We start from the raw sequence: 15,048 nt of genomic DNA, 5'->3' as shown, positions 1-15,048 counted from the left end.
TTAGGAGAGCATGGTCCATCAATGAAACCAGTTCAACCTATTACAGTGCTTTCAGTAAGCTCACTTATATTTTTCCAAACCATTGCAAATCATTGAACACAGCACAACACTGATTACTTATATGCGTTATATCATAGTGTAGCAGAAAACCACAATAAATAAAGAGAATTATAATAGAAATCCAAAAACTTCTTCTTTCGCCACAGCTTATAGGGCAATATGAAAATATATTAATATCATGATAAATTAGGTCACAATGCACCTTTCTGAGATATCACTGTACACTGTCAGTATTTTTATAACAATTACAAACTCTAATTTGGAGCAGCTGATTAGATATTAAAATTTTTACTGAATCTTTAAAATTGTAAAATTTATACAGATTTCTTTTTTCCTTTTCAGTTTTAAATTATTTTTTGTAGATGTTAAATAATACTATCACTGAACACCATTTTTTCATAATTTTTTAAAATGCAAATTAGGTGTTTTGTTCGCACATCTAGATACACCTCATGTATCATAGAAATGTTGCAATATGATATTGAGAAATTCTGCGATATTTGTCATATTGTGCACCCTTAATTGACTGTATAGGGCACTGATGTTCTTACTACAAATGGTTGTGCAGAAATATAAATCAAAGTTATAGGAAGTTTTTTGTTGTTGCAGCAACAGCAATCACAAACACAAATGACATTAACAATGACACTTTTTCATTTCCTTTTCTCAAAAGTTTAAAAAATGTTAATTGGCAGAGAATGCTACCTCTCGCCATTGGATAAGAAAACATCCATGTTGAGGGTGGCACAACTTCATACGCCGTGTTACATAAAGGTAGTGTCAAACTCCTGTTCCCATCCTGTGCCGAGGATAACAGAGGGTTGGGGGCCTTTTGGATAGCTGCTGTGGCCCTGAGAGTTGGTTCTGACAGCCTCGTGGCTTTTAGGGAAGGAAATCCTCTTGCTGTAGGGTGGAGAGCTGCTCCGTGATGTGTTGACTCCTGGGTGCCTACACATCAGCTCGAAAAATCGCTCTCGAAAGCGGCTGGAGAGAAGGTTGTAGATGATAGGATTGATGGCAGAGCTGAGGTAAAACAACACTCCGGAGAGGATATGCACGTACTCAAAGATGTTGTGCATGTGGTCGGTCCAATTAGTGATGAAACTCCACAAGAGTCTGTCAATATGGAATGGTGCCCAGCAGATAGCAAAGGCCAGCACCACGACAGCTGCAGCAAATACCAGAGCAGGGCATTAAAATACAACGAACAGGTTAAGATAGGACAGGAGAGCTGGAAACAGAACAGTGAGGATGAAACATGCAGATCAGTGATCACCAAGCCCATTGCAGGAAATCTTGTGATCACCGTCTTGCTCTGAATCAAAACTACGTAACCAAAAAAAAAAAAAAAAAAAAAAAACATGATCAGGTGCTGGTGTGGCTGAATAAAGGTTGTACCTAAACTCTACATTATGTAGCTCTCCAGCTGGTTTCTGAGTGACCACAGCAATAGAGGAACAGAAGAATATGTTGTGCTGTCATTTCATAAAAAAATTATTTTCACACCAAAAGTTTTTTTTTCATGATTCACGATTCAGTATTGTCATATAGCAAAAGAGACCTTTTTTCACCGTTGGTCATCTACATTGTGTCTTGTATTTTTTATTTGCAATATACATTGCATGAATTGCAAAGAGGCTATTGTGGCAGTTTGGGGATTGCCCACATATGGGTGTTATGGTCTGGTATCCACATACTTTTTATACACATGTATGTATACTTATATTTACTGGATATAGTATATATACAAGTTAATGTATTATTTTATGTTTGTTTAACTGTAAATACATCTACCTTGATTAATATTTATTCAATCCATGTCTAAAAATAAATCCAAACAGCATGATTCACCTCTGAAGAAAAATCTGTTTATTAAACAGAAATAGTGTCCATTTATTATAAATGTTCTGTACATGATATAGCATACAATTCACACAGATTAAGGCAGAAAGGAAAGGGTGTGTTAAATCTACCAGCGGCTTTATTCTTTCTAGACTAATAATGTTCTTAGCTGTTTTTTTTCCTTTTTTCAATATTTCTAAAATTGCAGATATCATTAACATTCCCTACACTGTGCTGTGCTACAGCAAACATCATAATTTAAAATGCATGTACTATAGATCAAGCAATTAAGTGTTTCTTGTATAACAGCCTTTGGCTCTGTGGCAGAAAGAAATCATAATGAATGACTCATTGTGTCAACTCTATCATGTGAGAGCTGCCAGGCAGATCACCCAGTGTACATGCCACTGCTGTTTATTTTTTTATTATTTCTGAATGAAGGCTATGGGTGATCAGGATAGCTTAGAGTGGTGAACTTTAGGCCATGATGAACCTGAACCTCCACTGGCCTAAACATTTCATTTGGAATCCTCACACCCACTAATTATCACACAAGTCCACAGTACCAAAGAAGCAAATGATCATTTGAAACTGTCCTGAAATATGTCTGCGCCAGTCAGAATCGCTTGGAGCCTGAAGTAGCGGTGTAATTTTTAAATAATGTAAATAAACCTCAAGCATAAAGTTCTGTTTAATTATTTGCATTCATTTCAGTGTAGCTAGCTAACCGTCACTTCCTTCTTTAGCTAGAAGCTTAGTAATTTTGATACTGCTAATGTCGACTTGATTTTTAGAAAAGTATTTTTAATGTACATACTTATGAGGAGAGACTGAAAATTAAACAAAAAGGCAGACAAACACCCAAGATTTTAATTCAAAAGTCAGGTACAAAAAAAAAGGAGCAAAAGAACATCCAGTAAAATTGTTTGGCTATGTTTGTTATTAGCCTTAGATTATGTGGAGCATCTGCCTTACAAGTCTCTGTGAATTACTACAGAACTGATAATGGTTCTAGTCTATTTGCAGCGAAAACACTGTGCTGTTGTACCGTTGGAACATCCAGCACTTCAAGCACATTGCAGCATGGCAAATATCACTAGCATGGTGAAAAAACTTCTCTCATTCTCATTGGCATTTTTTTAAATTATTATTTTATTTTACTTTACAGTGCATTATAATTGTGTAAACCATTTTACTTGTCTCAAACATTTATATGAATTGATGTCCTTCATTAATAGCATCAAGAGTGCGTTCTGAGAATGCACATAGACAAGTGAAACTGCAACAGGGAGAGAGACTGAAACATGAGATAGATGACAATGAAGATGGATATGGTATGAAAGAGGAAAAAGGTGAATGATAGACCTTTCACAGAGATGGAAACACATTAAGGGAGCCAAAAGCAAAGATGAGATCTGTGTACATACAATCTATATCAGTATATTGTTTTAATAATTTTTAATTTGTCTAATTTTTTAAAAATTTGCCCAAACTGTTTGCAAACTGTCAGGAGTGTTTGGCGTGTTCAGGGTTAAATTGGATATTGTGAGATGGGTTGTGCTACAGTACTTCCTTTATGGGTGCAAACAATGTGAAAAAGTAATGGTAATGGTAATCTTATGTATTATATGGAGTTCCCATTACTGGTCTCATAGAAGATTTTTTTTTTTTTTTTTAAGTTTTCTGTCCTAAGGGCTTAATTTAACTCAATATTATTGGGTAGGCAGACTTCAATGTTTTAATTTCCCCTTTTTGTCCCTTTTGGAATTAAAATATCATCTGATTATTTACTGGAATATTAAATGACACAAATTAGAAAACAGTCTTGAACAACTGTCTTAATAAAAGAAAACATTTTACAACAATAAAATGGTTAAACATTGATATGGTTTGGCCAGTTGTAGGCCAGCGCATCCTGTTCCAGTGGACTGTTCAGCTTTGCCAGGGAGAACCACAATTGGCAAAGCACTTACTAGGGATTGGTGAAGAGGTTCAGTGGTGCCACGCCGAGCCTTCCCCAGATATGGGATACCACATTACTCCCCTGGGCATATTCACTGTCCCAATCGACTGCTGTAAGGGAACTGCATGTGATACCTACTGGTTGATAGTCATCACTCTCAAGATGATGGCTTTTGTTAAGAAAACTCTCCATTTCTAGCAAGCCGGAGCCTGGGTTCCTTCCACTGAGATACATTTCCATTTGTGATGTTTAGTGTGCATCCGAATTCCGATGGTAGATGCTGCAGCTACCATCATTAGTTCACTTTCAGATGTTACTGAGACCAGAATTAACATGACATTATCAGCCTAGTTCATTATCAGCCTAGAAGAATCTCCTATCTGCTATATGGACTGATCGGTGCCCTCTCTTTCTTCCAGCCCTTCATTAATGATGTACTCAGAAATGTGCTCTGAATATTTCTGATTGCCTACACTGATGATATACTAATCTATTTCAAGTCCCTAATCCAGCACATCCAACATGTGAAAAGGATGCTGAACTGCCTTATTCGGAACAATTTATTTGTCAAGACAGAGACATACAACTTCTACAAATCTCATTTCACCCTCCTGGGCTACAACAAAATTAAAGAGGGTGTTGCCATGGACACAGCCAAGGTCCAAGCAGCAGCAGGTCTACGCCCAAAACTAACAAAGACCTACAAAAAGGAGGGTTTGCAAATTTCTATTCATGATTGATTAGAAATTTTCAGCATCATTGCAACCACCCTAGTGACCCCCCAGTATATGAACATATTATAGTTTTAAGTGGAAAGAAAAGGAATTGCACACTAATGAATCTCTGTCCCTATCTGCAGTTACCATTAACATAAAACAGTAGTATTTATTGCAAATACTGCATCATATGTCAGTAATTAATGTGTCTTTCTAGCTTACACTTTTAGCTAGCTAATATTTATGACCATTTATGGGCTCCTCATTGATGTGAAACATAGGTAGCTAGCTTAGTAATTCTGACAATCGATTAGCTTTATCTCAGTTTAATTTAAGCTTGTATCTTTTTTCATTACAAAAAAGAAGAGAAAAGTTTTAATATAAATTTGTTGACTCCATTGCCTAGGAGAAGCAATGGAATCAAATCAATATTTGCCCATCAAACTCAGAAACATGTCTCTTATAGCTTCATTTACAACTTACCTGCAACAGGAAGTGTCCTTATTAATGTTTTATATTCCTACTATTTTCTGGAATGAAATTCTCCAGGTGGTGTAGTCAGTACATATTGGGTATTGCTAGGATAGTTTGACTCATCATTCATCCACCCAACCCCATTTGGCCCACACTCAGGGGGTGGGGGTGTAGATACACAATACAGCTAAAAAAAAAAAAAAGAAGAAAAGAAAAGGAAAAAAAGAAAGAAAACCACACACATTGTAAACCCTGCATGCTACACACTAATTTTGATCTGACTAAGAGGCAATAGTGGCATTTTGAACCGAGTAATCTAGTGCTTTTTATGTCTTTTTCATTTTGAATTCAGTTGCCTTTTCCCAAGACTTTTGTGTGTATAGATTTAATTTTCAGAGTATATATTTCAGTACATTTTTCACAATTTTGTCCTATCTTCTGGTCCCATCTGTCTTTTATGATTTTTTTTTATGAAGGACCCATGTACTTTTGAACATTGGGTAGCACTTTGTAGCAGACAGAGAGAATTACCAGGAAGGTGCTGCTTTTATTATTTTATTACACTTTAAGGCATATTTGTAATGCAAATGGGGCTTACACACTGCCTGTGCACCAGACCTTAGTAACCACAGTGGGGTTGCCCCTCCTACACCCCACGTTAGTGTGTGAAGCATGGTGTATATAATGTTAGCAGTATGGTCTGCATTCAGTTTCCTGTTTACATTGCCTCTCTTGCTGTATGTCACATGTTTCTCCTTGTATGTTTTTATGTAGGTATGTTTTGGGGATATAATTCCTTTTTTCCCTTTTGGTTTGTTACATGCAAATTAGATCGGGTATGTTAATAGCAAATTTGCCAGAAATAGTAGACCATCTGGGTACCTTTGGGACACTTATTTCAATATACTATGATTTGGAACACACTAATTCTAAATCTGTTGGGGCGTACTCATTTATGCTGGGCACTGTATATAGGCTGTATTATTAATTTGCATGTAAATTTGTTGGTCCACAGTTAGCCGCAGGTGATTGGAGGTTGGCTTTATTTAATTACTACTCTGCTTCTTTCCCCTATAAAGTTTGTCAGAGCATGCAGTGTGCACCCCACAGGCTGGTTACCACCCCAGAGTTCTCACTCCTCTCATTCACCTTCCTGCACCTCGGCTGTAGTGGTAAAATCTTGAGTAAAATCACATGCGCTCTTTCTCTGTCACCAGGTGCTGTGTGTGTGCATGTGTGTGTGTGTGTGTGTGTGTGTGTGGTTGCATGTTTAAAGCATGAGCAAAAAAAAAAAAGCATGAGCAAGGTGAGTGGCCCTTTCCTTCCAGTGAAAGGTAATCACCCAGTGAGGGTTATTTCTTCCCTTTTGCCATTATTTTAATCTGACATGCTTTTCTCATTATTCCTTATTTGGAATTCTAGAATAGCCAATATACCTACCTGGCAAATTTTCTCTGTGTGTGTTTGACTGATTTGAAATATATTTTGTGGGATGGATTTTTAACTTTGTGTATTAATAAATGGATAAAACTTGTATTCTTTTAAAATAAACTGGATCCGGTTTTGATGTGTCAGTATATGTGCTTTGAAGCTGAACACTAAAGTTGCCCATCCAACTCAGAAACATGCGTGATACATTCATTTACAACTTACCGGCAACAGGCACTGTCCTTATTAATTTGTCATCAAATGAATTCTGGCCTCAGGTACCAAACTTTTGCAGCTTTTAATCCACATTACTTTAAATCCTTCAAATTAGCACATTACCTCTAAATCCAATCCACTGGTCATTGCCTGACTTCCCCTAAAATCTCATTAAAATGCGGAAATGAAATGTTTACAAAAGTGTCTATATTATTCATCAATTTCGGTGGAACTCAATATTTTAGCCAATCAAATGGACAAATATCTCACTGCAAAATCACACTGTTCATTCATTACACTCAAACTGTTTCCATGAACAGTGCAGCCTGCTCTCCTTTGAATCCTCTGACACAGAGCTAATAAACATTCAGAGAAGCTGTGTGTCTGTGTCTGTTGCGGAAATGAAATGTTTACAAAAGTGTCTATATTATTCATCAATTTCGGTGGAACTCAATATTTTAGCCAATCAAATGGACAAATATCTCACTGCAAAATCACACTGTTCATTCATTACACTCAAACTGTTTCCATGAACAGTGCAGCCTGCTCTCCTTTGAATCCTCTGACACAGAGCTAATAAACATTCAGAGAAGCTGTGTGTCTGTGTCTGTTAGGTATTCATGTACTCACTGTATTAATGAGATAAAAGATTAACACTCATTGGATGTCAAGACGCATGGCTTCAATGGGAGTGAATGGAGTGTGGGTGGGCTTGCACAGAAAAAAAACCCACCATCTCAATGTTTATTGGACAGTGTACGCTTCTTTTGTCCTGTCTGCATGCACAGTTTCTCTTCATGATGATTGGTAGACTTCTCAAATGGGGTGGAAACTCATAACCACCTGCCAATCAGTAAATCGGGAATGAACTGACATCTCTAACTTAAAGATATTGGCACCAGTTGGAATCGCTTGGAGCCTGCAGTAGGTGTAATTTGGAAATATCATAAATAAGCTATAAGTATAAAGTTCTGTTTGATTATCTGCATTCATTTCTGAAATTTGTTGTCTCGCTAGCTAGCTGTCACTTCCTTCTTCAGCTATCAGCTTAGCTGGTTTTTGGGATGAAATGGCAGACACTGCTAATATTGAAGTAGAATTTGAACAAGTAAACAAAAATAGGTATGCAACTAAATACAAAATGTCAGACAGAAACTGTTAGAATACAAGCAGATACATACAATACATACTTCCTCATATAATAAACAAAAAGTGTGGACGTTGAAAAACATGCAATTATTACTCACCTAGCATTTTGGTGATCTGCCTCCTGCGTCCACTCTCAACTTGGATCTTCCAGCTGGTGTCTGCACTGCAATTCTTCCCCAGTTTCCTACCCTTCTGCCTCTGCTCCCTTCCCAACCTTATCCCTATCACTAGATAGAGCACACTAATCACTGTCATGGGCACAAAGTAGAATAGAATGGTGGTCACCTGGATCACCAAGTTGTAGATCCACTGGGGCTTGAGAAGGTTGCAGGTGGCTGACTCTAGGACCTTCTCAGGTAGATAATAATAATGTAGGCCATGGAGGGAGGTGTTGGGGATGGCGCAGACCAGGGACACAACCCAAACCCCTCCGATAACCCTCTGGGCATGTTTGTTGGTGATGGCATATCGAGTCTTGAGTGGGTGGACCACAGCCACATAGCGTTCAATGCTTAGAACCATGACATTGAGCACAGATGCAAAGCAAACTGTCTCAAACAAAAAGATCTTGAAACAGCAAATGCTCTCACCAAATGGGAAAGGGTAGTTCTGCCACAAGTCATATATCTCCAGAGGCATTCCAAACAGCAGTACCAGCAAATCAGAGATGGCCAAGCTGAAGAGGTATAGGTTGGTGGGTGTTCTCATCTTTCTGTGCTTAGTGATCACAGTGCAGGTGAGAAGGTTCCCTATCACACCAGTGACAAAGATAAGTATGTATGTTAGTGTCACCGGGAGGAAGAATGGAGACCTCCTTGGCCCAAGGAGTCTGAGCAGGATATCTTCCAATGTTTGGGGCTGACAAGGTTCACTTCCATTGCCAGTGTGGTTGAATGAAGATATGTTGCATAGAGCGAGATCAAATTCAGTCCCATTCAGAACAGGCTCACAAAAGCATTTTATGGACATTCTGAAGTAAGGCATCTAAAGGCAACAATCTGGGACACAGATCCTTAGATGTTGCTATAGAATTTGCATTCTGTTGTTTTTGCTCAGTATGATGGAGACCTATAAAACAGATTATACTTGTCATGTTGTGACAATGTTGTGCATATACTACATGTGTTTAGAAATGTATCTGAAACATTTGCACAAAAAAGCATTGTAAAACATTATATCATTTATGAAAATCTCTGATGTTATCTCAAATCATTTCACTAGACCCTTTGTAGGTTTAAAATAGTTTCTGTTTTTTCAATCAAGATTTAAAAGCTTCCAGTTAACATGTCACCATGAATGTGAAAATCATACAGATGTTGGCTTACATTGGTCAAATATATATATATATATATATATGTATATATATATATATATATATATATATATACACACACACCCACACACACACACACACACACACACACACACATATATATATATATATATATATATATATATATATATATATATATATATATATATATATATATATATATATATATATGAAATCCCTTTTGTTAACGTGAATCTGGTGCAATAAATTTTTTTTTTACCATAGCAAATGTTATTTACTATCAAATTTCGCATTCTTTCTGCATGAACATGAAGCTTCATTAAACAGTTTCAAAACACTATCACTAGCTCTGATAAAAACACTTTGTAAATCAGAACACAAAGCCTCAAAAACTTACAATATTTTGTGTATATCTTTAACCTCATAATATATTTTATCTTTTGTTTGGTGTTTGTATATTGCGTCTTTTTCAATTAGGTCTGTGGTTGATAGAATAAGCAGATTTTTTTTTACAACCATTACAATACAAACAGATTTAATGACACCTCCTTACTACATGTGAACATAACGTAACATAATGTATGCAACATGAAAAAACAATAAATGAACAGAAACAGAAATATGTGTGTGGTTTATTGTAAGATAAACAATAACACGTGTACACAATGATCATGAACCTTCCACTTTTTCTGTGAGATAAGTAATAAGATAAGGCTAAAATGTGAACAAAAATATGAGTTGAATGTACTGCAAATCAGTGTGTGACTACATGAGGATTGTGAAGTCTCTATTTGTTCCATGCTGTCACAGATTATCTGCATTGTTTGGCCTATTTCATTTACTCAGGCTTTAGCCGTACATACAGGTCATCCAAAATTTAATTCAGCACTCTGTATTTTATGGACCAATATGGAATACATTTTTCAGCATTTTGTTGAATGGTATTGCTGCACATATGTCGACGATCTTCTAGACCAGAACATTCACTGTTGCCCTTTACTCTTTGTCTCTATAACTATTATAATTTTCAAGTTTTTAACAGACAAGAAGTTGTAATATTCTTCTGTACCAAAATTAGCTATACTAAAGACAAGGTTGAGAAGTAACAAATTCAGGTAATATTCTTTGTTGAATGGATAACCCAGATGAGAAAGAAACTTAAAGCCTGTGACTATGCTGCTGATGAATAAACCTGAGTGTCACAGAAAAAGTCGACCCCATGTTTTGACCCACTATTGTAGTGAACAGCATAAGGACAAAGTAGAATTTTATTTTTTATAGTGCTGCTTACAATACAGACGATACAGGGATGGAAACAGAAGCTGAGCAGGAGGATGACAGATGTACAGTTGTTTGTGTTGGTGGTAGAAACAAAATAACTTCCGAAGGGGATTTTCTGTTCATTCATTTGAGACACCTGCATATAATACAACACAAAAAAGAAGAAGTGTGACAAGTTTACTGGCATAAATGACAGTTCATCATTAAAGAGCTGGTCAAACTCAGGTTATCATTGCCAGTAAACTCTATGATGCTTTGCCAAATTGTTGTTATGCCCAAATTGTGGCACAAGTTACAAGCCACATCAATGCCCTGCGTATAAGGATGTACTGTATGTGCTGCATGTACCAATAGAGGACACTGTGTGACAAGCTATAAAATAGCAGCTAACAGGACAAATGACAGAAACAGCCCATCCATAGTCATTGATTTAATTTGGCAAGTATTGTTGGAAACACTTGTTCTTTAGAGTGTGTACCAAGAGGTCACATCGTAGTAGACCTACATGTTGTAACCAATGACCTCTATTGAGAAAATGAGGAAGACCTCAAAAGAAATGTAATTAACCTTCTTGAAGAGACATCTGATGGGTCTTGAAATGTACAAGCATCCCAGCTGGGGGGCAGGGCCACAGTACCATCATTTTAGCTCAAAAACGCTGGCATAAAATTGGCCAAGATACAACACATAAAATGTGAAATACAAGCTATTGTCTATGGCAGGGCTCATCAACTGGCAGACCGAGGTCCAGTGTATGTTCCCCTTGTACATACCTGTGTGTGCAGCAGTATCTAAAATTTTTTATTCATTTTTTTTGTTGTTATTGTTGTTATTTTACACTATCGACCAAAGGCAATTAACAATTATAGTGTAAAATAAACTAGCTAAGAACATTTGCTTGTATTCACATCTATTCACATTTGCTTCTTGCCTTCAAATACTGTAGATATTATAACTACTTCTCACAGGCATTATACAGAGGTGTTCTGCTCAAGTATGTGCTGCTGCTACCTGTGCTGCACTGTGCACTTTCTCAGCTTAACATCATCCCTCCCAGTGGAATGAGTGTGAAAGCCATCTCTGAACACCTTTATGCTTAGCCCTAACCAACAAAAAGAAGAATCTAAATATTTCACCACTACTGCATACCATGTAAACAACCATGGCCTACAGTCAGCTCCAGAATTATTGGCACCCATTGTAAAGATGGGCAAAAAACATTATGAATATTTTTTGTGTTTAATTAGATTAATCTCATACTGAGAATGTGAGAGAAATATAACTTTTAATTGAAATTCCTTCTAACTATCATTTAGCTTTTTTTGTGTGTGTGTGCCTCCCTCTATCAAAATAACAGCACAGAGTATCCTTTTACAATGCTTGAATCTCTCTAGATCCCCCAGGGCCTGAGGTCCTCTCTTGTGGACTCATCTCTTCAGCTCAACCCACAGGTTTTCAATTTCAGTTTAGGTCAGGGGAGTGGGATATCCATGACAAAAGCTTGATTCTGTAGTGATTGATCCATTTTTGTGTGAATTTGATTCATTGTCCTAGAAGAGCCGGTCATGACAGAAGCATGGTATTTCATGCAGTCCTTGATGCCAAGTATACTATCAAGATTCTCAGGGCCTTTGGAGGAAAAACAGCCCCACGATGTCACAGATCTTCCAACATACGTAACAGTGGGGATTATTTTCTTTACAACCATCCTTCTTTTTACATCAAACTCACTTTGGTGTCTGTTGTTTAAAAGCTCTTTTTATCTTTTAAAAAGCATATTTATTATTATTTTTTTTTAATTCATTTGACCAGAGAACCCGATTTCACTAAAGGCTCCAGTAGCATCTAGCAAACGCCAGGCACTTACATTTGTGGCTAGATCCTTGGCAAAACTTTTGCCTCTCTAACCATCCTCCTCACTGTGCGTGAGGGCAAAACACACTTGCATCATCTTCCAGGCAGTTTCGTTACAGCTCCAGTTGTTTTAAATATTTTAACTATTGCCCTAACAGTGAATATGGGCATTTTCAGGCATTTTTATATCCACTGCATGATTATTGAAGGTCAACACACTTTTGCCTCATTTAATTTATGTATTCTGTAGATCATGTTGTGTAATAAAGACTTTGAGAGTGCTGTGATCTTTCAGAATAAAACCTCTGAGAGTCTCTTCACCATAGACATGGTAATGAGGAGGTATACTGTATCTCTAGAGCAACTAAATGTCTTCTCTTTCATATGGTAAAGTATGCCTGTTCTTGTCCATTACAGATAGATACTTGACTGGAATCACTATATGAAGAGATCTTTCAGATGATGTGTCATTTTGTGTTCATTACTGTACCCAGGCTTTCTCTTTCTTTCATTTGTCCAGTTTAGATAGATATACTTGTTTAAGCAATGATCAAATAGGGCTAGTCATTTGGTAATAATGTTCAAGTAACTGATTATTTTTGCTGTTTTGAATATTGTAGCTTCTTTTCACAAATGGTAAAGTGTTCTGAGAAATTATTTTACCGTTAATTGTACCTGGAGTTTGAGAATGAGGTTAGTGTTTCAAAAAATGTCCCTAAATAAAAAGGGAAAATGAAATGTAACAGGATCAAGTATTAGGGTTACACAGTTATGAGAACCCTAAAACCGTGCAGCTTATAGTGTGCAGTGCAAGTGAAGGCAGTATGTGTGAATGGTTTCTGATTGGTGTCAAGTCTCAGACAACAGCAGGTAGCATTTTAAAATCAGACTATCTGCTAATCCTGGTACAGTGCACCTGACAGTCATTTGAGATTTTCTGCAGCTGAAAGCTAGACATGTTAGTGATGTTCTGTCTTTGTCTGGTTTCAGGAATAAGCAGGAACAATATAATAATATTAAAAACAATGTAATCATATTAGGATTCATTCTGTTAATAAAGAAAGATTTCATTACCATAGAGAAGACAACTCTCAGACTTGACAACAAAATACTCAAATGTCAGATACAGAAAGCAGCATTTATCAGAAAGAACCACATCACACAGACACAACAAGCACCAAATCACTACATAGGACATAGGACATAGGACTAGTGATTAGAATAATTTGCAGTATGTGGAATTATACAGATAGAGTGCTCCAACGAACTGCCATTATCTCTGACATTTAGCTTTACTGCCACATATTATTACAGTCCAGATGATAGAAACCGACACATCTCTTTCATATTGACCAAAGACACATACCGTATAGGAAATGTTGGTTCAACAAATGGTAAACTTCCTCCTGAAAAAATTCTCCTCCTTCTGGAATAAAAAGACGATTAACTTCCTTCTGATAATTAACTTTATCAGTAAAGCACCACAGGACGCAATCCCGCTAACGAAGACCGCTAAGAGACGCTTAGAACGCATGAAGTGCGGCGCAGAGAGCGTGGATGAGGATGATGAAGATGAAGATGATGCTGGTGATGATGCTGGGCTTGAGCGCTCCTCTCGCACGCGCAGCGTTCACTGAGACACGGACGCGTGTGCGGAGCGGTTCCCACCTGCGCTCGCGCTTCTCTCCCAACTTGCTTTAGCTCGTGTTTAGTTTAAAAGCCACGTCGGATACACTTTACACTATCCACGACGGATAATGCACTTTCATCTTAAGAGTGTACAACGCTTAATGGGACAATCTCATTGTCATTCTTCAAATGTCATTCTTACAGGAACAATTTGCATCCGTGTTTACTCTCAATGTCCACCTTATTACACTACAGACATTTATTGTTACTTTAAAATGCGGCAGATTGAATAAAATCCTCATATTTACCACCTATTTGTTTAATACACTTGAAACCACCACATAAATGAACACCTGCACTGGCAATATAAGGTACACCTACCATAAAGGTGCATTTTGTGCTCACTGTAGCGCATCTTTTGTCATGCACAGTGTCTCAGCCACCCTCTGTTTCCTCCATCAATGGAAAATTACCACCATTGGACCACAGCTGACAAGATATTTTGGGTGATGGACCATTCTGAGTACAGCAGTTATACTGACATACTGACGTAGTGGAATCTTTGTGTGTGCTGCTAGAGCAAGTGTATTAGGCACTGTAGTGTTTTTTTGTTTGTTTTTTTTTTTTAAGAACAGTACATTCTTAGCCTTCAAACTATTTTATTATATACAGCATAGGCCCTTATGCAAAAAATAAATAAATAAATAAATTATTATTCAGCAACAACAACATGTGAAGGTGCATTGTCACCATGCTTTCACACACGTGAGTAATATGTTATCACATATTATGTGGATCTCAGTGGCAGCTGGTGGTTTTTAAAATGACCCAAAATGATGTATTAAAAGCATGTTGTGCAATGAGCATTAATATTTTGTCCCAAAACACATTGTACCTGAATCTGCCATAGGATCCCAGTGCATTCTGAAACACTGCTACACCTGACCAAGTCACTGCAAGACATGTTAGCAAGGAAAAATATCTTCAGTATAGTAGTATCTAATATTTCACATTAGGAGATTAAGATTAAAACAAACATAAGAATATTCAGCGTATTTCTAGACATTTGTAATAGTTTCAGACCAGTATAGTCAGTTTTACAGTTCTAGTTAAAATAATATAAAGGAAGTAAGTTTAGTCCT

General features: G+C 37.0%; 1 protein-coding gene across 1 annotated transcript; it reads right to left on the bottom strand.

Moving 5' to 3' along the window:
* Nucleotides 1-479: 479 nt before the first annotated feature.
* Nucleotides 480-8,905, bottom strand: nmur3 (neuromedin U receptor 3). Its single transcript, XM_026932486.3, has 2 exons — nt 7,947-8,905; nt 480-1,228 (listed from the first exon to the last, which is right to left on the bottom strand). The coding sequence occupies exons 1-2, from the start codon at nt 8,830-8,832 to the stop codon at nt 825-827; spliced, it is 1,290 nt and encodes a 429-aa protein (XP_026788287.2). The 5' UTR covers nt 8,833-8,905; the 3' UTR covers nt 480-824.
* Between the last annotated feature and the right edge of the window lie 6,143 nt (nt 8,906-15,048).

The sequence above is a fragment of the Pangasianodon hypophthalmus genome, chromosome 20 (assembly GCF_027358585.1).
Source record: "Pangasianodon hypophthalmus isolate fPanHyp1 chromosome 20, fPanHyp1.pri, whole genome shotgun sequence".
In the NCBI taxonomy this organism is placed as follows: domain Eukaryota; kingdom Metazoa; phylum Chordata; class Actinopteri; order Siluriformes; family Pangasiidae; genus Pangasianodon; species Pangasianodon hypophthalmus.
This window is presented reverse-complemented; position numbering and strand designations above follow the sequence as displayed.

Excerpts from the sequence above, each read along its gene's own strand:
- nmur3 (XM_026932486.3), bottom strand. The coding sequence starts at position 8,832 with ATGCCTTACTTCAGAATGTCCATAAAATGCTTTTGTGAGCCTGTTCTG. Across the intron at positions 1,229-7,946 it reads GCAGATCACCAAAATGCTAG|CTGTCGTGGTGCTGGCCTTT; the intron begins GTGAGTAATAAT and ends TATTTGCTGCAG.